Source organism: Gadus macrocephalus, chromosome 23, assembly GCF_031168955.1.
Source record: "Gadus macrocephalus chromosome 23, ASM3116895v1".
Classification (NCBI taxonomy): Eukaryota; Metazoa; Chordata; class Actinopteri; order Gadiformes; family Gadidae; genus Gadus; species Gadus macrocephalus.
Genome location: NC_082404.1, coordinates 2785444 through 2811183, shown reverse-complemented (window position 1 = coordinate 2811183; position 25740 = coordinate 2785444). Strand labels below are relative to the sequence as shown.

General features: G+C 47.2%; 2 protein-coding genes across 2 annotated transcripts in view; both read left to right on the top strand.

Annotated features, from left to right (window-relative positions):
* Positions 1-23307, top strand: part of tmprss7 (transmembrane serine protease 7) — a 31403-nt gene extending 8096 nt beyond the window's left edge. Inside the window, exons 7-18 of the mRNA XM_060044575.1 lie at positions 2651-2879; positions 3305-3429; positions 4864-4976; positions 5139-5245; positions 7910-8046; positions 13830-13937; positions 15602-15709; positions 15909-16025; positions 18154-18349; positions 19360-19628; positions 21052-21188; positions 21620-23307. Coding sequence (XP_059900558.1) covers positions 2651-2879; positions 3305-3429; positions 4864-4976; positions 5139-5245; positions 7910-8046; positions 13830-13937; positions 15602-15709; positions 15909-16025; positions 18154-18349; positions 19360-19628; positions 21052-21188; positions 21620-21781 — 1808 coding nt within the window. The 3' untranslated portion in view covers positions 21782-23307. The remainder of the gene's footprint in view (positions 1-2650; positions 2880-3304; positions 3430-4863; positions 4977-5138; positions 5246-7909; positions 8047-13829; positions 13938-15601; positions 15710-15908; positions 16026-18153; positions 18350-19359; positions 19629-21051; positions 21189-21619) is intronic.
* Positions 23308-23591: 284 nt separating this feature from the next.
* LOC132452895 (suppressor of tumorigenicity 14 protein) overlaps positions 23592-25740 on the top strand; it is a 27260-nt gene continuing 25111 nt past the window's right edge. Inside the window, exons 1-4 of the mRNA XM_060045731.1 lie at positions 23592-23900; positions 24733-24910; positions 25028-25060; positions 25323-25447. Of these exons, the coding sequence (XP_059901714.1) occupies positions 23799-23900; positions 24733-24910; positions 25028-25060; positions 25323-25447 (438 nt within the window). The 5' untranslated portion in view covers positions 23592-23798. The remainder of the gene's footprint in view (positions 23901-24732; positions 24911-25027; positions 25061-25322; positions 25448-25740) is intronic.

The window sequence follows — 25740 nt, the reverse complement described above, 5'->3', positions numbered from 1 at the left end:
TGAACGCTGATTGGCTGTCATCACGCGAAATTCGTGTCAAAGTTGAAATTTTTCGCGCCACAAATCCTCGTGAACGCGCTTGCCTGTGCACGGCGAAAGTGTGGCGCGACAAATCAAAAATATTCGCCCGATACGCGTCTATACGTTCACTTTGTATGGGATCTTGTCGTCCCGTTGCATTTTGGGGTGAACGCACTGGAGAAGTTTCAAGACAGACAGCCAAAATTGACATTTTTATTCAGAAAATAGCCGGTCCTTTTGCTTCCTATAAAAAGCATGTTTGTGACACTGGATATCGATATGGATACGTCATCTAGCCTGCATGTGGAGGGCCACATAAGGTAAGAAATTGGTTTACGTAAACTTTGCTGCTGGTTCTGTTTGCTCGTGAATCGTGATGACCTGGCCAAAGGTTACCAACGGTCCCAAGCGATTTTGATCTGATTCTGGTTGGTGCTTCAGTTAGTATGCGTTGTATATATAGATTGCAGCTAGTAGCAGCTACACACGGTGCGATTGCTATGCCAATGTGGTTATAGTTGGTTTTGTCTGATTGAGATATGTGACGACTTGGAGCCTGGTAGGCCTATCCTGACATAAATATGTTCTCGCATAACCTGTGTGATTATCCTAAACTGAAGGGGATTTTATTTGCGGACAATTTTCTTATGATGTTGTAACGAGTGAAGTCTACATTGGTCCTACGCAAGTGTTTACTGGTGGTCAGGATTTGGCAGATGCAATTCTCCTCTGGGTGCTTGTATTTTTCTTTTTTTAATGCAGCATAACATATGCTACCAGCAGCCCTTGCGCGTCTTCAAAAGGCTGATGCTCAGTACCTCGTTTCATTTCGTACCCCCTTTACAGTCTGGCATTGTTTGTCTGGTAAACTCTGTCGATGTCAAGATAAGTGTTAAATTGCCAACACTGTTCTTTGTCCTGTGTGTATTAGTATTAGGCCTACATATCCCGAGCCAATACCCTGGTGTTTCCAACGCTGTTTTGCAAAACAAGCCAAAACACAAACTGTGGTTTTCAACTTTTATTGTTCGAATAGGATCTTCATAGGGTTGGCCCGAATGCCATTTTTCAGGCTTCGAATACTCGTTGGTTTTTCCGAGCGAATATTCGAATACTCGTTCCAGAAAAAAACACCATCAAAAACCACATTAATAATCCTTATATACTCCCTGGAACCGATTTTGACAGTATCTGCATATTTTGTTTAATAGCTTTTTGAACGTTAATTAGTAGGCCTAAGTAGGTTGAAGTTCCTTCGTTTTTCCCCGTGAAAGCGAACAGCTGTTGCTCCGTTCCAAATCAGCTGTTCTCTGTCATCTAAGCCCTTACGGGAGCTTTTCAATTCATCCTGGAACGTGCATCTTTTCAGGGAATTTGTACAATAAATCCATAACAAATACCGAATATTGATTGTCTTATGTGTCCATATTATATCCATTATATTGACCGGGTATTCCCAAGACGCTAACGCTCTGCAGCAAGCCAGTCACAGTTGATTGGCGCGGCGCTGTACAGCGAACGTAAACAAACTAAGCTAAGGTTTTAAGTATTACTTTTCCTCCAGAGATCCCGCTAATGTTGTGTTATAAAGTAAAGGGAAACAAGATATCTATTCTTCCTCCACCTCTCTCGCTTCTCTGCTTAGTGTCGCTGACGCTTATAGTTTGCCTCCCTCGCTCTGGTAAAGTCACCTACGTGGAAAAAAAAAATAACGAAGCTCCGAATACTGATTTAAGCTTCAAATACTAATTTTCCGAACCAGTATTCGAATATTCGAATCATTTCAACACCTGACAATACACTGTAGAGCATATTGTAATGCAGCGTTGAATGGATGAATAGCTTACATAAGGGTACCCAGCACTTTTCAGACCACACTCAAGCTTATGGTTATTGTCCCCACCACTTCTAAAAACAAACTGACGCCCTTGCGCATTTTGTTTAACTGCTAACTAACAAACGGGTTTATGCGTTCACTGAACAAAGATTATGGAAATAAAAGACCACTTTTCCATCAGAAAAATCATCAGAACAGTTATTACCAACCCATAGACACTAAAGCCAAAACCTTTCTCACATGCACACCCATCGCGAGTGACGGCTATGCGCACACATGCACACCCATAGCGAGTGACGTAGTACGTAAAGTCCCGCCCAGGTCGAAGTGGCGTCGATTTAGAGAGTCCCGAAACAGCTCGCTTGCGCTCAAACTTTACTTCCGTAACAGTGTGACGTCAGACGGCAGTTTATAACTTCTCGGGGGTCTGAATTTGCAGACACGCGAAAAGTATTGACTAATTATAAAAGAGCTGGCGTGCTGGCCAATCACAGCAGACCGGGCTACTCGGTAGGGGGGCCTTAAAGCAACATGATACAAGACAGAACGTTTTTGAAAGACGCTGAAGTTGTTTTTTCAGAAATTAACAGTGTGAGAAAAATAACATAACATACAGGAATGTACCCTTATTCTAGTAGTACCCCCAAATGCAATTATTAACCCTAGAATAGCATGATATGGAATCGTCAACCTAAATGCATCTTGCATTTATGCAGATCCAGTACCCAGTGAGCCAGTGGGCTCCGTCTCCTCCAGCCCCAGTTAGACAGAGTGTGCTCCCTTCTCCTCCAGGCTCGGAGTGTGTGGACAAGCCGTACGCGCCCCTCCCTGGGACCTCGGTGCCCCTGGAGCTGGACCCCCCGAGGGGCGGCGTGAGCTGCCACGTCAAGCTGACCTCGGCGCCGGGCTCGGTGGTGCGCCTCACCATCAGCTCCTTCCTCATCCAGCCCTCCGACTGTGTGGGCGACGCCCTGACGGTGTACGACTCCCTGCTGCCCATGAGTGCGCGCACCCTGCACAGGTGAGACCGGGACCCTCCTCTTCGTCAGACTCCTTGGTTGGATCAGGAGGAGGTCGTTTCATTAGAACAATGAGAACAATTATTGAAAATGTATCTGTGAATAAATAAAAGGTGCATCTAGAAATGTACACAAGGTATGCATCCACATGAAACATGCATATCTTACTGTTAGCTAGCTCACCTACGTCCTGCCTATACGATATATACGGTGCTGTTGTGTCCCTGGCTAGCTCCAGAGCAAGGCATTAGGGGCTTGAGTCCCACTAGCATGAAGTGTTTTCACTGTTTCAAAGACAGGTGAGATGAATGATCCGCAACAGGGCATTGATTTTGGAAAGCCTGAGTATCTTCTTTGACAACACAGTGGACGATTGTAAACGGTACACTATTGCACTATGCCTGGTGACCCCTGGTGACCCCGACAGGGTGTGTGACCCGGTGACCGACCCCCTCTACCTGGTGTCCACGTCCAACGTCATGCTGCTGTCCTTCCGCCTGGCCCCTGGGACCAAGCGCTTCAGGGGCCACTTCCAGGCCGTGGCGGAGGAAGGTGAGTGGGCTCCTCTGTAGCGGTGCAGGGGACGGCTGGGGGCCTTCTAGAGCAGGGTGCCCTGACCCCGAACCGACCTCTGACCTCGTGGGTCCACTCCGGATGGGAGCGCTGCTAGAGGACCTAAAGGGGTGCTTATATCATGCTTTTTTGCCTTTTCCCTTTTCTTTAGACTGCTGTGTGACGTATGGATACGTGCTTTAGGCCCCGTCCACACGAAGCCGAAACGGGCGAAACCGTTACGGTTTCGATCTATCCGGTTTCGAAGTATCTCCGTAAAGACGAAGCCAAGCGAAACCGGATAGATCTGTAGAAACGCTGTAGTAAACATTCCAGGCCCATAAGGGGCGCTGCTTCTGGTACACAAATCCAGAAGAAGAAGAGGCGAGCATGCGCATAAAGGCTGCCCCCCGAACCACTAACAACACAAACAAACAGCTCTTCTACGATGGCGAACTAGATTCTCAATAAATAATGGCTTAGCAACCCAACAAGGGACATGATATGCTGCAGAACGATTACAAGCTTGTAGTCCGCCATCATCTTTTTTGTTGTGATTTCTGAGACTCCGCGGGCTTAAGAGCCATTGGCTAGGAGGTCGAGGGGTGGGGCGATGATGTCATGGTTTGCGGTTTCAGTCGGTTTCAGGCGTCCACACGAAACCAAAACGAAACCGGATAGATTTGAAACCACCTCCGAGGGTGGTTTCAGAAGTTTGCGGTTTCGGTCAGCGGATTCGCCGGCTTCGTGTGGACGGAAGGCCGAACCGTACAAGACCTTTGCGGTTTCGCCATGAAATCGGCTTCGTGTGGACGGGGCCTTAGACTGCTGTGTGACGCATGGATACGTGCTTTAGACTGCTGTATGACGTATGGATACGTGCTTTAGACTGCTGTATGACGTATGCACACGTGCTTTAGACTGCTGTATGACGTATGGATACTTGTTTTTCGTCTGCTAAGCTAGAAAATGTCCCAGCCAGGGGAGTATTCGCGCCCAGCGAGAACGCCTCTCAATAAGTGCGTGAAACAGCCCCTTTTTCGCTCAGACTTTCCTTCCACAACAGTGTGACGTCAGACTGTGCAGTGGGTGCTGCAGAGGACGGAGCAGAAGTCCTGCCGGCCTTAAAGCGACATGATACAAAACAGACAGCTTCTTTCAGTTTCTGAAAGAAGCTGAAATTAGCATTTCTAACTTACAGGCATGTGATCTGATTCTAGTACTGAATCCCAAGTACACCCAAATGCAATTATTAACCCTAAAAAAAGCATGATATCACCCCTTTAATGGAAAATCCTAGACCACAGATGTGCGTGGATCGGAATGTGTTCCATGTCTGATCTCCTCTCTACAATGATTGTAAATGGCTTCAGACCATCTAATGGATGAGACGGTTGAGCTCTTTCTCTGGTGCTGACGATGTGTGTGTGTCAGCGTGTTTGTCTCACGTTGAGACCCAGGAGGGCGCCGGCTACACCGGACACATCTACAGCCCCTTCCACCCCAGCCTGCTGCCAACCAAATGCATCTGCACCTGGCTGTTTGAGGTACCTCACGCACACGCATGCGCACACAAAACAATGCAAACACACTTTCATACACAAACACACACGCACACACACACAGGCACACACACTCAAGCACTCAAACACAATCCCATACAGCCCACATGCCTCTGATCTGATTGGATGTGTGTGTTTCTCTGTCAGACTCCCAGCCCGTCTCTGGGCGTCAGCCTGAAGTTCCACAACTACGTCCTGAGACCCAAGTACCTGAATCCCTGCACACACGGCTGGTGGAAGGTCAACCACCTCATGTACGTACGCGCCCACGCTCCAAACGCACAGCTGCACACGGACACTCCCCATGCACGGGGACCGTGGCTAACATGCTATTGGTGGCTGGGTATCCATCATTCAGGATTTGCTCCTGACGATCAGTCTGATTGGTGGTTGTGACATTGAGCCCGCCCACATGGACTTTGTGACCCAATCAGTGTTCAGGTTGAGTGAGCAAACAGCTAAACGCCGGTCACATGTTCCGATGGCTGATCATTGGCGGATTTCTGATGTACTTCAATGCAGCAGTATCAACGGCATTGAACAGCAAATAACAAAACTAATAATAATAACTAATAACTGCTTTTGCTGTATGAGCAAAAGCATTTTACAAAACAATACCAGTATTCTTAGATAAAATAAAACACAATAAACAAAAGATATTAATGTAAAAAAATATATATACATTAAAGTGTTGCTAAAAAGTCAGTTAGATTGTCCACCAGAAGACTTTGGGCCCTATTTTAACGGTCTGGAACGCAAGTGAGAAGCGCCAAGCGCAAGTAGCTTTGTGGGCGGTTCTATGGCGATGTTGCTATTTTACCGGCGCAAAAATTACTCTGGCGCAAATCAAAAAAGGGTTGGGCTGAAGTAGCCTATTTACTCATAGGTGTGGTTTGGGCGTGATGTGCAATAAACCAATGAGAGTGCCAGCTCCCATCCCCTTTAAGAGCCATGAGCGCATTTGACAACCTGGTCTCACAGGAATCCGTGAAATGACTACGGACGAATAACTCGAAGTCCATGGCCACATCACGGAAACACGCCGATTTCCGTGATGTGGCCACGGAATTCGCTCCAATGCAAGTTAATGACGCTGATGTTCCGTGGCTCACACACGGATCTCCGTTTCAACGAGCGAGTCGACCACGGGGGCTTAACTCAAAACCCGGGGTGGTCTCACTGAAACACTTGAATTGTCCTTGTTGTGTCCACGGAAGTTGCTCCAATGCAAGTAAATGACAATGATATTCCGTGGCACACACACAGATTCCCGTTTCAATCTGTGTGTGTGCTCCCGTTTCAATCTGTGTGTGTGCCACATTTGACCACAGCGGGGGCTTAACTCAAAATCCGTGGTGGTCTGACGGAATCACTTAAATTGTCCGTGATGTGGCCACGGAATTTGCTCCAATGCAAGTAAATGACACTGTTATTCCGTGGCTCACACACGGATATCGGCGTGTTTCCGTGATGTGGCCACGGATTTCGAGTTATGCGTCCGACCGTAGTCATTTCACGGATTCCTGTGAGACCATGTTGGCATTTGAATATGACGAGTTGATATTTTGACAGCGCGTCTGCAGTCTCCGATGAGACAGATGCACATGAATTTCAAACTTCAAATGGCTCGGTTTACGGATAATAATATGGCCTAATTCACACATGGAATAAGGTTTTCTTCCACAACTTCAGAAATACTGAGTCGTCAAATAAATTTCGGCAAAGAAAACTTGATATGCACACATATGATATGCGGTAAATGTGGTTCTATTTAATGATATACGCAATACATTATAAACATTGTTTCATATCAGTATTGTATGCATTATCGTTATCGACTTGTGTTCCTAATATGCATGTGTCCCCCTGTTGCCATGGACTGTATTATACGTTACGTGTTGAGTTTGCGTGTGTTTAAAAAGATGGATGCACAAACGCGCGCCCGCATTCATTAATTATTTTACACTTACACACACCCTCGCCCGCATTCATTCATTCTTGTTAACACTCACTCGCGGTAAAACAATGTTTTCTCACGATCAAAAACTCATCTTTCCTATAAGTTATGGGCATGTACACGATATCTGTGTCAAGAAAATATGTGTTTGCTGTACGGTGCAGATGCATTGATTTAAAAGTACAACTTATTACCGCTGTATCAGCTGTTCTTTCCCGAATAATTTACCAAGAATGTGTGGCTGGGTAGATGAGAGAAGCAAAGTGTATGCGCGAGGTGCACATGCAACATTATGCATGCGCCCTTAAAATAGCATCTGAACAACGCGCCACTGACTTTAAACCAGGTATTTCCTGGTTTGTGGCGCAAGTGATTTCTGAAACTGCAAAATAGCACTAGGGAACGTTTGTGCCAGAACATGCCTCCTCCTTTCGCCGAACCGCCCCTTGGGGCACAAGATCATTCCCTAATTTACAGACGCGTGGCGCAGGAGGGAAAAGAACGCTCAGCGCCAGTTACAAACTAGCAACGACACATGCGCCAGTGAGAAAATCAATTGCGCCGGATGCAAGATAGGGCCCTTTGAATGATTGTTTTCTCGTGCGTCTGTGTGATCATGTGTGTGTGTGTATGTGTGTGTGTGTGTGTGTGTGTGTGTGTTTTTGATCACGTGTGTGTGTGTGTGTGTGTGTGTGTGTGTGTGTGTGTGTGTGTGTGTGTGTGTGTGTGTGTGTGTGTGTGTGTGTGTGTGTGTGTGTGTGTGTGTGTGTGTGTGTGTGTCTGTGTGTCTGTGATCACTTGTGTGTGTGTGTTTGTGTAAGTGTGTGTGTGTGTGTGTGTGTGTGTGTGTGTGTGTGTGTGTGTGTGTGTGTGTGTGTGTGTGTGTGTGTGTGTGTGTGTGTGTGTGTGTGTGTGTGTGTGTGTGTGTGTGTGTGTGTGTGTGTGTGTGTGTGTGTCCCAGATTCTGTGGCAGCTACGTGGGCTACTCCACGGTGTTCCGGATCTCCCACCCCAGCCCGGAGGTGGAGTTCCGCTGCAGCTCGCGCCAGGCCCAGATGCCCTTCCAGGCCGCCTACAGCAGCTACAACCTCAGCCAGCGTGAGCACACAGGGGGGGCTTGGGGTGCATGCTAAATATGCTAATGCTACCTTAAGGCTGGTTTATACTCCTCCGTAAAGTGCTGTACGTAGACACGGAAAGCCCTCTCTGTAGCCCGAGACCCTGTCGGAGACCCTCTCCGTAGCTCTCCCTGCGCATCCAATATTTTTTAACTATCCGTCGACGCAAGAGAGACGGCAAGGGCTGTGATTTGTCCTGTAACAACATCATTTCCGGATCCACTTCCCGGTTTGACTTTGCACCTAATTTACTTTGCACCTTGTTTACTTTGCACATTAAGGACCAATAAAAGAACAACTAAGATTTGAAAAGCTTTCAACGTTTATTTACATGGTTAGTAGTCATCACATAAAATCAATCAGGCGGCGAATTGCATTGCGGATCTGACATCCCGGCGGAGAACTTTGAATGCTCGAGGGGTCTCCGTAGCTACGGAGTCAGCTACGTCTCTCTCTTTCTATCTCTCTCTCTCTCTCCCATCTCTCTCTGTCTCTCTCTCTCTCTCTCTCTCTCTCTGTCTCTCTCTCTCTGTCTCTGTCTCTGTGTGCGCCCCTCTCTCTCGCTCTCTCCCTCCTCTCTCTTTGTTTCTCTCTCTCTCTCTCTCTTTCTATCTCTCTCTCTCTCTCCCATCTCTCTCTCTCTCTCTCTCTCTCTCTCTCTGTCTCTGTCTCTGTCTCTGTGTGCGCCTCTCTCTCTCTCTCTCTCTCTCTCTCTCTCTCTCTCTCTCTCTCTCTCTCTCTCTCTCTCTCTCTCTGGTGCATGCTGGGAGTGAGTTGTCTGAGTGAGTCAGGTGCGTGAGCGTTTCAATCTCGATTCATTTTTGTTTGTAATGAATTATATTTTATTGGGACTTGTTTTCTGGGGTTATAGGGGTTTTGTGTGCGGGGTTGTGCCTGCCGGCGTAATCGCTGGTCGGCGTCTTGGGTGGCATCAAAGTTGGTGGTGTGTAGCGTGGAGGACATCGGGCTGGCTGTGGGAGAGGTCGTCGGGGATATCAGCGTGAAGTCGGCCGTTCGGATGAACAGTGCCGTAGTCCTCTTCCTGGACGAGGTGCAGAAGGTGAACCGCGTCATCGAGACGGGTCTCACGTTGAATGGAATGTTTGTGCAGGTGCTGCCGCTGATGCAGCCGGCAACAAGAATAACTTTATCTAACTTTATCTTTATCGCTACTGACGAGTTTCTCAGTAGAGAGCTGTCTAGACGTGGAAAAATTGTTTCACCGATTAAGAAAATCCTGTCTGGGTTTAAGTCTCCCTTGATGAAACACGTAGTGTCTCACCGGAGGCACATATATGATACTTATCAATCGGGATGTTGAGCTCGACCTCCGATTTCATGTTAAGGTAGATGATTATGATTACGTGATTTTTGCTTCCTCGCCTGTGATGAAATGCTTTGGTTGTGGAGTGGAGGGAAACACTGTGAGGACCTGTCCGGGGCGCGGGGAGCCGGCTCCGCCTGGCCGGGGGGGCAGCGGGGGCACCGTGCCGCTCCGCCGCTTACAGTGGTGCGGGGGGGAATCTCTGCGGCTTAAAGTGTAATTCCGGCGCAAATTGAACCCAGGATCTTTGTTTTGGCATTAAAACCCATCAAATAGGCCTCCCAGATACCTTTTTCATTGAAAAACGAGTATTATAGTTTGACGGGCGCAATGTTTGGCGTCCATGTTGTTGACTTGGGGCATAGTGTTTCGCATTTTCATTTTTTAACCACTAAATAGCACCAAACCTCTGCAGTAGCATGACTAGGGTCCCTACACATAAAACGAAGCACAAACAACTTAGTTTGCAAACCCGGAGTTTATTTAAAAAGACAGTTTAACAAGCATTACCGGGAGGTCCGTGTTTACAGGAAGTCCACACAAGTCGATTGCCGAATGCGCCGGAGTTCAGTTCAAGGAGGAAAGTTTTGGAATTTATAATTTATATAATATATATTTATAAATAATATATAGCAAGTGTTGACACGTAAATTAAAGGAATTGCATATGTAAGTTACAGTTACAAAATAATTGTTCGCTACAATCAAGCATGGCACGTTGTTGACGGAAGACGTACTGCACACGTGATTGACGCATAGAGTGAAGGACAGCTCAAGCACCGGAGAAGACGACCCATCCACAGCTTGAAGTCAAGAGAGAGATGGTTCGTGTTTGCGTCAAGAAACAAAGTTAGAAGCCCTAACTTCATTCGAGGAAGTGAAAGATGATCTTGTGAGTTGCAAACTATAATACTCGATTTTCAATGAAAAAGGTATCTGGGAGGCTTATTTGATGGGGTTTAATGCCAAAACAAAGATCCTGGGTTCAATTTGCGCCGGAATTACACTTTAAGTTCCGCGGCTGTGGTTACCCCAGCGGAGGGGCGTGCAGTCGCGGGGCCGAGTGCGGTTTTCGGGCGGCCGATCGCCGCACCGCGCACAACGGTGTGCAGAAGAGCTGCCGTGTCAGACACTGAGGACGGTGTAGGAGTGCAAAATCATGCCCACTGGTTTTAGTGATCATTCCTTGCTTGTATTTCATGTTTTAATTAGAGATTTTTAGCCAAAAAGTGCACATTGGCATTTTAACTCTGTTTTAACATTAGTTTAGGTTTAAGGATGTTTTGGGTTAATTTTGGGGTGTTTTTAGGCAGACATAGGGGGATTTTAGTAGTCTTGGGCAGTGGTTGGACCATAGAAAGACTCAAATTCAACTTCTATGTCAGCAGCTCATCCTCAATGTCTCACGGGACATCACTAGATCTATGAAGGACTTGGAAACTGTTATAGTAGAGCTGGAAAAAATTTGTGAGTCATCTGGAGGACGGGGAAATATTGAAATCCTCAAAGAAAAAATGCTAGCTTTAGCTAAGCTGCAGGACACCAAAGTACAAGGAGCTTGGGTCAGGTCCCGAGTTCAGAACATTTCTGAGATGGACATTCCCTCTGACTTCTTCTTCGGCCTGGAGAAGAAGAACGGACAGAGGCGGGTAATCAACACATTACTCTCAGACACAGGCCAGGAGCTGACAGAGCCAGGGCAGATAAGAACGAGAGCCGTTGAGTTTTATTCCTCCCTCTACTCTTATGAGGAGTATGAGGAGGACACACTGGTGGAGTTCTGCAGTGGGCTACCTCAGGTCTCTAAGGAGACCAACACATAACTGGAGAGGCCTCTCCACATTGAGGAGCTTCTAGCTGCCTTGCAGGGCATGCAGGGGCGGAGGGCTCCAGGTATCGACGGTCTGACAGTGGAATATTATAAAGCGTACTTGGAAATTTTATCTACAGACTTGTGGGATGTTTTTAATGAGAGCCTGGCCTGTGGCTCCATGCCAATGTCCTGCCGTAGAGCAGTTATTACGCTTCTACCAAAAAAGGGGAATTTGCAGGATATAAAGAACTGGAGGCCTGTGTCATTGCTTTGTGTGGATTACAAGCTTCTGTCCAAAGCCTTCGCCGACAGGCTGAGGGAAATTATGGAGAAGTCCATCCATCGGGACACGAAGTACTATGTGCCCGGCAGGTCCATGGTAGACAATGTCTACCTGATTCGGGATGTCTTGGAAGTCTCTAGTCTATTGACATTGATACAGGTTTAATTTCCCTAGACCAGGAAAAGGCATTTGACCGCGTTGAACACAACTTCCTCTGGAATGTTTTGGAGAAATTTTGGTTCAGCGCTGGTTTCATAGTCAAGATCAAAGTTCTGTACAGTGAGGTTGAGAGTGTGCTGAAATTCAAATGCGGTCTGTGTGCTCCTTTTAGAGTGTGTAGAGGTGTCAGGCAGGGCTGTGCTCTGTCCGGGATGCTCTATGCACTCTCCCTAAAACCCCTCTTCAACAATATACGCTGCAACCTACAAGGTCTGGTTTTACCTGGTTTTAATGAGAACATTGTTTTATCTGCATACGCTGATGATGTCATTGTTTTTAGGAACCAAAGAGATGTGGACATTTTAACAAGTATTATTAGTGACTACAGCTACATCGGAAGCGAGGGTTAACTGGGGAAAGAGCGTGGCCCTCCCTGTCGTTGAATGGCGTGGCGGTCTCCCAGTTGGATGGATGGTTTAAAGTACCTTGGTCTCTTTCTTGGGAAGGAAACCATAGTCCAGAAGAACTGGGAGAACTTCACAGAAAAAGTTGGTAAACTTAAAAGATGGAAATACCTACTGCCGCAAATGTCCTATAGAGGTAGTGTTTTGGTTTTAAATAATCTAGTAGCCTCCCAACTGTGGCACCGTCTTGCATGTGTTGACCCTCCCTCAGGCTTACTAGCCCAAATTCAAAAGAAGAGGGTGGATTTTTTCTGGGATGTGTTGCAATAGGTGCCACAGGGAGTTTTTTTTTTTATTTAGAGAGGAGGGCCTCATCCACCTGGCCGGTAGAACAGCCACTTTTAGAATTCAGTTTTTCAAAAGTTTCTGTCTGTTCCGACAGACTTGGTATGGAGGAATGTAGCCAGCTGCATTCTCAGACGTTTAAGTAATCTGGGGCTGGATATTGCTCTGTTTTTAACTGATTCAAAATTCTTAAAATGAAGTGGGTTACCTCCGTTTTATCAGGGTGTTTTTAGGTCATGGGCCCTTTTTAATCATAAAACGTGTCAAGAAGCTAACTCTCTGTGGGGCCAGCGCTTGAACAATACTGAGGACCTGGGCCCTCTGCTGGGCCTTCGACTGCACCGAGTGGCTGGGAAACTCCTGGAGCTCTGGAGGCAGAGGCTGACCATTAAAGAGAAAGGCCTTCTGATGGACTACAACCTAGGGAGAGCTACACCAGACCCCGCTGTCCCCTTCCCTGATGTCCACCTGAGCCCCGTGGTGGAAGAGCTGACAGGCCCCCTGCTCACTCCCTTTTGCCCAAATAAGCTCTCCGTAAACAGGGCTGATAAAATAACCGTCTATGCAAACTGCGTGATGAGCATCAACCCAGCCGGGTTGAGCAACCGACCCCCCACTGTGTGGACCAATAGGTTAGGGGCAAGCAAAAATGGGAATCTACATTAGTAGAAAAAAACGTGTGGAAAACAAAGAAGGACAGGATTCACGCACAGCCCTGCAACATCAGGGCTAGGCTGAGGCTGGAGTACACTAGTTGTAGGAGCCAGAATGAAGAAGGAGAAAAGTTTCTTTTATTTTGTAATTTTGTGTTTCTCTGAGTTATCTCCCTCTAGTGGCTGGACCATGTGGGTGACCTTGACATCTATATAAGGGCGACCCTACCTGGGAGGAGGGGCTGGAGCAGGAAGACACAGTCTTTGACCTTGTGCCAGAGAAATAACTGAACCGTTGATTATATTTGCAATCCATATTTTGAATTAACTGCAAGAACTTGAAAACTAAACCGCAAGAGTTTAGTTTTCATTTAGTCTAATTAAATTTTCAATTTACACCGCACTGGACCTCGATTTCTTTTTATTTAGTATGTCTGGTATAAGTGTCAGACTTTCAAGCTCAGCCAACACAGTGGTTAATTAAGAGTTGGACACTTTTAAAAATCGCTGGTGCTATAAAAACATAGTCTGTTCTATTGTGGAAGATGTCTTGCTGTTTGCACAAGTTTTTAAAAAATAATTTATTTTTAAATGAAGAGACACGCACAAATTGCACTTCATTTAATGCTCATGTAATACAACTAAACTTTTGTAAAATCTCAAAATCTCTCTCTCTCTGTCTCTGTCTCTGTCTCTGTCTCTCTCTCTGTCTCTCTCTCTGTCTCTGTCTCTGTCTCTGTGTGTCTCTGTCTCTGTCTCTGTCTCTCTCTCTCCGCCCGGCAGCGTGCGATCAGGGCCACTTCCTCTGCTCCACGGGGTTCTGTGTGGAGAGGCATCAGCGCTGCGACGGCCTGGACGACTGCCAGGACGAGAGCGACGAGCACTTCTGCTGTACGGCCGCTTTACCTCCAGAGTCACATCATTACACTTGACTTTGTTTTGATATGTTTTATTATTAAGAGTACTACGAATGCTGGTATCACTAATACTGGTACTAATAATGCTGGTATCACTAATGCTGGTACTACTAATGCTGGTACTACTAATGCTGGTACTGCTAATGCTGGTATCACTAATGCTGGTACTACTAATGCTGGTACTACTAATGCTGGTACTGCTAATGCTGGTATCACTAATGCTGGTACTAATAAGGCTTTTACTACTAATGCTGGTATCACTAATGCTGGTACTACTAATGCTGGTACTACTAATGCTGGTACTGCTAATGCTGGTATCACTTATGCTGGTACTACTAATGCTGGTATCACTAATGCTGGTACTACTAATGCTGGTATCACTTATGCTGGTACTACTAATGCTGGTATCACTAATGCTGGTACTACTAATGCTGGTATCACTAATGCTGGTACTACTAATGCTGGTATCACTAATGCTGGTACTACTAATGCTGGTACTGCTAATGCTGGTATCACTAATGCTGGTACTAATAAGGCTGTTACTACTAATGCTGGTATCACTAATGCTGGTACTAATAAGGCTGTTACTACTAATGCTGGTATCACTAATGCTGGTACTAATAAGGCTGTTACTACTGATGCTGGTATCATTATAGCTGGTACCACTAATGCTGGTACTACTAATGCTGGTATCACTAATGCTGGTACCACTAATACACTATACAGCATATTTAGCCCCAGTTTGTGCCCGATTCCCTCCTTCAGACTCTGGTCTGCAAAGCCCAGATGTGTTGATGGTTTCATCGATTTTTTCGAGGTTTGCTGTGGTGGGGGGTATGATGAGAGGGGTTTGAACGATGGGGGCCTCACCGATTCTAAATCGCTAATATTAAACATATTTCAAATGTCGTATGGTTCAATTTACGATACGATATCCTGGAGTGTTGGGGAGACCCGAGGAGAGTAGAGGACACAGGGAATTGATTGTTATGTGGGAAAGACGACTGCCAATGGGGAGCCACCCTGACTTACCTTGATACCTACAATGCATCAGGTGATCATAACAGAAGCAGCCAATGAGATGTGCCAGCTCCTCCTCACAATGCAGAGTGTTCAGTCCACTCTGACTCCACCACTGGTCCACTGGCTTCTCAATTTAGTTAACATTGTTCATATAAAAGGACTAGCATGCCTAGTTCCTCTTCATAGATATACTGTATATACTGACTAGATATCGCATTCGGCTTCTAAGCATGCGTCAACATCGCCGCCATCTTGCCGCGGGGTAACCACCCGGCTGAATGAAGTTACTTCCGATGGGGCAGAGGTCCTTTCACACTCAAAATCACTCTTAATCGCCTTATTTTTTAAGCAATCTTCAAGCTGGTTGGTTTCTGACATACGTCAGACATGTGTTTGTGGTAATTATAGTAAAATAAAATAAAAGCACAATCACAATGTGCTGTGATGGCAAAAAACTTTTCCTTCCACACACTAATGACCAACGCAGTTATATGATCTCTCAATTGGAAAAGAAATGCTCTAGTGTGTACCCGTAGTGTGTTTCATATCATTTCTTCCGCTTTAAAAATGTATTTAATACTTCCTCCATATCCTTGTTTGGATGTGTGTCCCCAGCCCCACCCAATAAGAGCTGTGGTGGCCCAAGCCCACCCCACCCTCTGTACGTCTGCGACGGGCACAGCGACTGCAGCAATGGCCGGGACGAGCTCAACTGCACCCAGGGTACGCTCCGCTGGGACTGTGTGTGTACGTGTGTGTGCACATGTGTGTGTATGTGTACGTGTGTGTGTGTGCGGGTGTCAGCGGCAGACATTTAGCTGTTTTCTTTAGCAGAGGTTTGAAAATAAGTAGAACTCTGCATTTTTGTGCAAAATGTCCCCTTAAAACACGAGTCACTGTGTTATCGTGTGCGTGTGGCCAGAGACCAGCTGCTCTGGGATCAGCCACCAGTGCAGCAGCGGCACCTGCATCCTGAAGAAGAACGCGCGGTGCGACGGCGTCCCAGACTGCCAGGACCGGAGCGACGAGGAGGACTGCGGTGAGGGCCAGAACTGCACACACACACGCACGCACACACGCACGCACACACACGCACGCTCGCACACACACACACAAACACATGCACACACACACACACGTGCACGGTGCACACAAACACAAGTACACGCACGCACGCATGCATGCACGCACACACACACTCACACGCGCTCACACGCACGCATGCATGCACGCATACACACACACACACAGCTTACTCATATTCCTAAACTTTCCCCATAGATTTAAAGTAGGTAAACAGTGCCGCCTCTTCTTATTTGGGTATTTATTTGAAATAAAGACATTTTATTCAAGTGATTTTCATGATACATGAAGACACTTTACTTACATTTTTTGTTACATTTACATCTACACCTAGCTTAATCACAACTTAAAGAGGAAGCCTAACAAGGACCTTTGGACGCCACTTTCTACAGCTTGCTTAATCACAACTTAAAGAGGGAGTCTATCAAGGACCTGTTCACACCACTGTCTACAGCTAGCTTAATCACAACTTAAAGAGGGAGTCTATCAAGGACCTTTGGATGCCACTGTCTACACCTAGCTTTATCACAACTTAAAGAGGAAGCCTAACAATGACCTTTGGACTTCACTGTCTATAGCTAGCTTAATCACAACTTAAAGAGGGAGTCTATCAACCTGCGCACACACTTTTTACAGGGGAGCGTGTCTATGTTCCCCGGGTCCTATGTTCCCCGGGTCCTATGTTCCCCTCTTTGCATGAGACTGGGGAACATAGGACCCTTTTTTTAAACAGGGTCCTATGTTCCCCGCTTTTCCCAAAAAGGTTCCTATGTTCCCCGATATGTATGTGACCGGGGAGCATAGGACCCTTTATCATAAAAAGGGTCCTATGTTCCCCGGTCTGTTACGTTTTCCACCATTACTGCCAAATTCCGGCCGGGATAACCACCATTGCATGTCTTTACCTTTTGTGGAAGGCGGAGAGACGTCGGAGAACCCGACGCAGTCTATTCATAATATTGTAATGACCACGGAAGAGGCAGTGAATGAAGTATTGATTAGACAGAGATTTATTAGATAGGTCTACCTAATAAACTGTTGGAACACACAAGACCGGAAACCATAGCAACGCCGGTAAACAAACCCCGAGAAGCCCAATCCCTACGAGGGCTCCCCGCTTTTGGCCGTGATATTATATATACAATTATATTATATTATATACTATATAGAGCTCCGGGAGTCGCAAACGGCAACAGTCACTTTCTCCTCCATGCTGCAGTTCACCCCGGACTGCACTGCACTGAGTTGGCCGGTTGAACGCTGATTGGCTTTTACGTTACACATGTCACTCAGTGGCCACGCTGTTGAACGCTGATTGGCTGTCATCACGCGAATGTCGCATCAAAGTTTAAATATTTTTAAAGATGATAGATTGCGGGGAACATAGGACTCTTTTCCCAGAAAGGGGCCCTATGTTCCCCGCAACAGTGAGGAGCATTGGGCCCTTTTCAGAAAAAAGGCTCCTATGCTCCCCGGTATGTATTGCTACAGGGGAACATAGGACCCTTTTTGGGAAAAACGGGGAACATAGGACCTTTTTTTAGGGAAGGGATGACCCCTTCTACAGCTAGCTTAATCGATTAATCACACACAACTTTAAGAGATAGTCTTACTGTCTGGTCTTACAAATCAGCGGCTGTGTGCATTTCCCAGCCCAAGGGGCATTTCATAATTAAAAACCTGATGACCCGGGCGCCTGTGATCACTGTACTGTGCATACACACACACACACACACACACACACACACACACACACACACACACACGCACACACATCTGCACGAACACAGAAACACACACACACACACACACATACAGGTATGATTGAATGGATACTATTAATGAGGTTTCTGCCCACCTGTCTGTCACACATGATTCAGTCCTCTGTTTCTCACGGTTCAATCCAGGTGAAGGCACACACACACATGCACACACATTCCCCCCGCCCACACACACACACACAGCACACCCAAATACGCACACACACAAACACATGCAGTGAGGGCCTTTGCTGTATAGTGGCAAACCAGCATCACAGTGTTCTATTGTTTTCATCTTCATCATCACCATCGTCATCTCTCCAGACTGTGGCCTCCCTTCCCCGGTGAGGAAGGTGGGCTCGTTCTCTAACCTGGACCGCATTGTGGGCGGAGCCAACTCTCTGGAGGGGGAGTGGCCTTGGCAAGTGGGCCTGCTCTTCTCTGGGAACCTGTACTGTGGCGCCTCTGTGCTCTCTGCGGATTGGCTGATATCTGCCGCCCACTGCTTCAGCAAAGAAAGGTGGGAGTGAAACGACTTATTATTATAATGATCATAATCATCTCGTTATTGTTAATATTAAAGTGTAATTCCGGAGAAAATTGAACCCAGGGTCTTTCTTTTGGCATGTTTAGAGTTTGCCGAGCGCAATGTTCGGCTTTGATGTTATTGGTTAGGGGCACCTTGAACGCTTCCAAATCTGCATTTTTTTAACCACTCATATTGCTCAAAATAGCACCAAACCTCTGCAGTAGCATGATTAGCATCCCTACACATAAAACGAAGCATCAACAACCTTGTTAGCGTACATGGACCTACCGGTAAGGCACAGACTTGGAAAATAGCCTTTTTTAATAAACTCTGGATACGCTAACTAAGTTGTTGATGCATCGTTTTATGTGTAGGGACCCTAATCATGCTACTGCAGAGGTTTGGTGCTATTTTGAGCAATATCAGTGTTTAAAAAATGCAGGAAGCATTTGCGATGCCCCTAACTAATTTGATGGGTATACATGCCAAAACATAGACCATGGGTTAAATTTTCGTCGGAATTACACTTTAAATGTCACACTGATGATTCGACAGTACAAATTATCTTGCAATTGAAATAACAGTGGGTGTGTCTAGGTCGGGTCTAGTTCCTGTTAGGTCTAGGTCCTGTTAGGTCTAGGTCCCGTTAGGTCTAGGTCGGGTCTAGTTCCCGTTAGGTCTTGGTCCTGTTAGGTCTAGGTCCCGTTAGGTCTAGATCCCGTTAGGTCTAGGTCGTGTTAGGTCTAGGTCCTGTTAGGTCTAGGTCCTGTTAGGTCTAGGTCCTGTTAGTTCTAGTTCCTGTTAGTTCTAGTTCCTGTTAGGTCCTGTAAGGTCCACACATGTCAGCAGATGTAGAGATCAGCAGTCAGCACTGTATTTGTATTTCTATGTATCTATGCATAAAGATCTAGAATAAACTGGTCAATAAAACATAACACATAGCACATTTTCACCTTTTGACCTTTGACCCGATCCAAAGCTGACCTTTGTCCCCCCCGCAGGCTGGCGGATCCCCGGTCGTGGAGGGCCCACCTGGGCATGCTGACGCGGGGCGAGGCGCGGCACGTGGCTGAGATCCAGCACGTCGTGGTGCACGAGTTCTACGACGCCAGCACCTTCGACTACGACGTGGCCCTGCTGCGGCTCCGGAGGCCCTGGCCCGCCTCGCTCGCCCCCCTGGTGCAGCCCGTCTGCCTGCCCACGCCCTCCTTCACCCCCGGCCCGCTGCGGCCCTGCTGGGTCACCGGCTGGGGCTACCGCTCCGAGGGCGGTGCGTGGTCCCTGGGATGGGGAGAGGGCTCGCACGTGGTGACGTCACATCGCAGGGACCCCCGACGTTTAGGAAGCATAGGAGCGCTGGGATGTTAGCTTTAGTGTTCGTAGTCGCCGTGTTTTTACAAAGCCACTTACAAAAAGTGCATTTGTCAGAATTAGGAGAAGCAATATATAAAAAATAAAAATAGGGTTACCCAGGATAGGGTAAGAATAATTCAGCGTTAAATGATTAATCCTTATAGGTGACACTGTAGTGTTGGAAACGTGCCCACAGAGGCACGTATTAGCGTAGGTTATGGAATATTTCTGTTGCTTAAGGAGCACTTCAACTCTCCCAAGTGCTCCCAAAAGACGAGATTATAGCCAACAAAACATCCCATGATGCAGTCTTATGTACAAGTCCTGTAGTATTGGTCCTTTAATAATAATAATAACCTTTTTTTTAATAATCAGAATTTACAAAATGTTTTACTTAAAGGGGACCTATTATGCTTTTTCGACTTTTATGACCTATAAACATTGTTATAATGATTGATAGTCATGTTTAACCATACTAAAGTGTCAAATAATGCCGTACATGCATTTCGACGTATTCCCTGCCGACAGTCTGGGGTGGCTGTGCAGAGCGCTAAACACTCGGGACAACGATTGCGATTCACTTGTTCACATTTCCGGGAAACATCTATGTGGACGTACTCCTGCCACGCCCCCATATGCCTAGTCAAATCTGCCCGCGGGCGCGCTCCAAGGAAGGTAACCAATCACAACGGAGTTGGGTTGGCAGGAGGGGGGCGAGGGGGCGGAGAAGGACGAAACGGAGCGTTGACAGAGGGCTGAAAGCGCCCAGATGAGAGGAAGAGTTTCCCGAGAATCGACATCGTTTTTTGTGTATGGTTAAACATGACTATCAATCATTATAACAACGTTTATAGGTCATAAAAGTCGAAAAGCATAATAGGTCCCCTTTAAAGTTTCACATGTAGATATTAAACAAACGGTAAGAAGGAGAAAGAAAAGGAGGCTGATGAATTTGATTACGAGATCAGAACTGAAAATGGAATAAACAAGAAAAAAGTAAATAGAATAGAAAAAAATATTCCAAAATAAGGTAAAATAACTGAGATGGGGTGGCAGTTGCACAGGAGGTAGAGCGGGTTGGCTGGTAACCGGAAGGTCGCTAGTTCGATCCCCGGCTCCACCTAGCTACCTAGAGTGTCGAGGTGTCCCTGAGCAAGACGCCTCCCCCTGACTGCTGCTGACCAGCTGGCTGTCGCCCTGCGTGGTTGACTCCGCCGTCGGTGTGTGAATGTGAGAAAGGGTGGTTGTAAGACGCTTTGGATAAAAGCGTCAGCAAAATCCCCTGAATGTAAATGTAGATGAGCAGATCCTCATGTGGGCTCCTCCCCTTCCTGTACCAGACAAGGTGCTGCCGGCCGTGCTGCAGAAGGCCCAGGTGAGCCTCCTGAGTCCCAGTGAGTGTAAGAAGCGGTTTGATCCGGTGACGGCCCGCATGCTGTGCGCCGGGGTCCCGTCTGGAGCTCAGGACGCCTGCAACGTGAGCCCCCCTTCGTCTGTCTGCCACGCCCGCGTCCACACCATGCAGCTCATATTCTTGTGTTCCAATCCGTGGAACCCACACTGCGGTGGATAAACGGATGAACCTCTTCTCCGACTTTACCCTTTTTGTGACTGAACTATTTGATTGTAGTCAAGTGGAGGAATCTGAATTTTTCTGTGTGTTTGTGTGTGAATGTTTATGTCCACACATATATGTGTGTGTGCATATCTGCATACGCGTTTGCATGTGTTTGTGTGTGTGTGTGTGTGTGTGTGTATGTATGTATTTGTGTGTGTGTATGTGTTTCTGTATGTTTGTGTATATGTGTGTCTGTGTGTGTGTGGGTGTGTGTGTTTGTGTGTATGCATGTGTGTGTGCGTGTGCATAAATGTATGTGTGTGTGTGTGTGTGTGTGTGTTTCTCCCCAGGGGGATTCGGGGGGACCCCTGGCCTGCCAGGCCTCGGCGGGGGGCCGCTGGTTCCTCATGGGCATCGTGAGCTGGGGGTCCGGCTGTGGAAGACCCAGGCTGCCTGGGGTCTACACCCGAGTCAGCAAGCTCACGGCCTGGATCCACCAGCACATCACCTGACCCCGCTCAGCCTCCAGCATATACACTCTCAAACACACACACACTCTCATACATATATACTCTCACACACACACACACACACACACACACACACACACATATAGACTCTCTCACACACACACACACACACACACACACACACTCACACATATATGCTTATATACACTCTCTCACTCACTCTCACACATATAGACTCTCACACACACACTCACACACACACACACACACACACACACACTCACACATATACACTTATATACACTTTCTCTCACTCACTCTCAAACATATACACTCTCACACATACACACACCCTCACACACACACACTTTCTCAGGCCCCCGTCCATACGGGTGAAAACTATCGTTTTCCTTGGCAACGTTTCAGGAAATTTCTCCGTAAAGATGGACTCATGCAAGAACGTATGTAGCTGTAGAACCTCTGTAGTACAAGGCCTCTAGTGGAGCTGGTTCTGCACCAAAAAAAGAAGAAGACCAGGCGTATCAAGCCTGCATGCTGTATACAAACATACAGTCAAGGAGGAGAAAGCAGTTGTTAAACCTTGTAGATTAAGCAGAAAATACTTTTTAATGTACAGTTCTAATTACATTTACGGGGCTGTATTTATATCTACGAAAATAATACAAATCTAACGTTGCCATCTGGTGGGAATCCTAACACGAAAACGCATAGGGCCGTTTTTATCTTATCCACCCTGGGACCTGGTTTCAAAAAAGTGTGTTTTCGGCCACCAAAACGCCGGATCCGTGTGGATGGTCGTCCCAAACGCACAAGACTTCTGCATTTCACAAAAAAAAAATGTACGTGTGGACGGGGCCTCACTCTCTCAGCCTCCCACGTATACGTATACTCCCACACACACACTCTCACACATATACACTCTCTCACACACACTCTCTGACTCACCCACATACACATACACTCACACACACACTCTCTCTCACTCCCTCTCACACACACTCTTTCTCTCTCTCTCATTCACTCACGCACACAGGGCCGTAGCACCAAATTCTGGGCCCTGTATACAAGAGGTACTGATGGGGGGGGGGGGCTGCACAGACACACACACACACATTCTCTCTCTCACGTACACAACCTCACACAATCTCTCTCACACTCTACCTCATACTCACACACACTCTCTTCGACATATGCAAACTCTCTTTCTCTCACGTATGCACTCTCTCACACACGCACACACACACACACACACACACACACACACACTCTCTCTCTTGCACACACAAAAGCACTCACACATACAAACACAAGTGGTTGTTTACCTGTCTGCACATGGTCACCAGGGACATGGGAGTAAAATTACACTTTTGAAATGTTTATCGTTATTAACATTAGCAGAACAATTTGTGATGATATGTTTATCTTCAGGTCGAATCTGTGAAAAAAGTGTCATTCAATAAGTGCCCTTAATTGCTCATGGAAATTCGAACATTTTGTTTTTTTTCTGAAAGAATAATTCAATAAAATAATTTGACAGTGAATTTGAATTTTGTTTGTCGGCTCTGGTCACTTTTTGCTTTGTTTAAATTGGGAATAAACCCAAACTAAAAAGGGAATTCGTGTTAACTTAAGATCTACTGTACATGAGTCCCGGCTCTCCCTGCAGCGTCAGCAGAGTTCAACTCAAGGTGTTCTTCTCATTATCCCCGGTCCAGTGTCCCTCGCAGCCGGGCCGCAGAGTGGAGAGAGATTTGGAAAGTTTACCCACAATATCGGTCGCACGGGGGTAGCAGTGTGGGTTGTACACGTGCATAGTGGACCCATTGTGCCGCACTGCATTCTGGGGATCCGTGTCCCACCTGCCGCCCAGGTACCGAGGGGGGATACTAAACTCCCAGCGCAGCCGACCACACTCGGGTCCTATTTCTGCACTTATTCCTCTTCAAAGCAGCGCTCGCCGGGGGTTTCCGCTCTTCATCTTTCCTATGACTGAGACGTGGCGGCGCATCGTGTCTCCGTAGCTCAGCGGGACCCCGCCATGAGGCTTCTCCCCCAGAGCAGGACCTGCCATGTGTTCAGCGTCTCCGGACAGGCGTCGGGGGCTCCTCCTGCAAGCCCCCCTGCTGTGGCTGCTGCAAAGGTAGACCGGCTGTTTCTTTAACTTACCTTCTTGTCTGACCCTTTAACTACAATAACTCTGACCTAACATGTCAGCTCGTTTTGTTTTTCGATTTTTTCTTACAGTCGAAATATTAATTAAAACTAATTCCGTGTGAGTGGTGAAGTGTTGTGATTCCCGTGTCAGTGGCAGGATCACAGGAATCCGTGTTTACTCTCTGAACCATCCCTCTCTGAGCAAAGTGTTCCTCGTGAACGTGTGTGTGCGCGTGTGTTTATGGCCGTGTGTGTGTGTGTGTGTGCGTGTGTTTATGTGTGTGTGTGTGTGTGTGTGTGTGCGTGCGTGCGTGCGTGTGTGTGTGTTTATTGCTGTGTGTGTGTGTGTGTGTGTGTGTGTGTGTGTGTGTGTGTGCGTGCGTGCGTGCGTGCGTGTGTGTGTTTATTGCTGTGTGTGTGTGTGTGTGTGTGTGCGTGTATACGCGCGTGCCTCTTGATTGAATGCTGGACACTAGCAGCAGCGCGAGGGCCGTGGGAAAGTAGACCCCCCTCGAGCGACGTCTTTGTGCCCTCCCTCGAGGAATCCGGCCCGACCGTCTCCTCACAAAACATGTTCCTCCCCCAATAAATCACATTTATGTTATATGTCGCCATGAATAAAACACCATGGATAATAGGCACATTTAGCTCTACACATTTAGAATGAGATTAAAACATATTGCATACATTATACATTTATTTTTATTTTAATAGGGTTAAACCCTAACCCTAACCCTTAACACAATCAAATAATTCCTATGTTTAAAATAAACGTTTAAAATAAAGCATATAAAGGATGCCATTTGATGTCTTTGAAGGAAGAGGGGGTCACTGGGATGACCCCCGAGACAGCCAGGCCTGAGGCCTGTCAAGGGCCCGCCGGGAAGGGCCGGACACCAGAGTGTGGCCCCTGGTCCCGGGGCTGGTGGGTGGCACGCATCCTCCCCTTCCTCCCCCTCACCGCTGCCATCGCCCTCACCCTGCACCTCCTAACAGGTGAGTCGCCCTCACCCTGCACCTCCTAACAGGTGAGTCACCCTGCACCTCCTAACAGGTGAGTCACCCCTCACCCTGCACCTCCTAACAGGTGAGTCACCCTGCACCTCCTAACAGGTGAGTCAGCCCTCACCCTGCACCTCCTAACAGGTGAGTCACCCTCACCCTAACAGGTGAGTCACCCCTCACCCTTATGGGTGAGTCTCTCCTGTGTGTCTGTGTGTGGTGACCTTAATCTCCCAGTGAGCCATCAGTGTTTATGGAGCTACAGGGCCCAGCCTGATGCTTGACAGTAACACCCAGAGTTCTCTGAGTGTGTGGCGGGTGTTTGGGAGCCAGAGACCTACAGAAATGGTCCCCACAACGTTGAGGGGCCCCCCTGTGTGACCGGTCTCTTCTACGTTCCCCTCAGCATCGCCCTCCCCTGGTTTCCTGATTGGCGGCAGTGTGGAGTTTCCAAACCTGAGCTTCTCATTGGACCTGGCTGACTCCGCCTCTCCACAGTTCCACCTCCAGGCTCAGGCTTTAAGCCAGTATGTGAGTAGGAACGACCTCCCCGGTCACCTGCCCTCCCGGTCATGACCAGTGGTTCAACTCTGCCTACGGCGGATGCTATGCCGCAGCAGGTGCATGCTGGGTCGCCTTGCCCATGGGCTTCCTCCTCACAGCTCGGCTGGAAAAATTTAGAATTTAATCAACAACCTGGGAAATTAAAAGCACCTTGAGCAGCACCAGACTGTCCCAGTATAGTAGTAGTAGAATAGTAGTACTAGTAAAGTAGTAGTAATGTAGTAGTATAGTGGTAGTATTGTAGAGGCAGTATAGTAGTA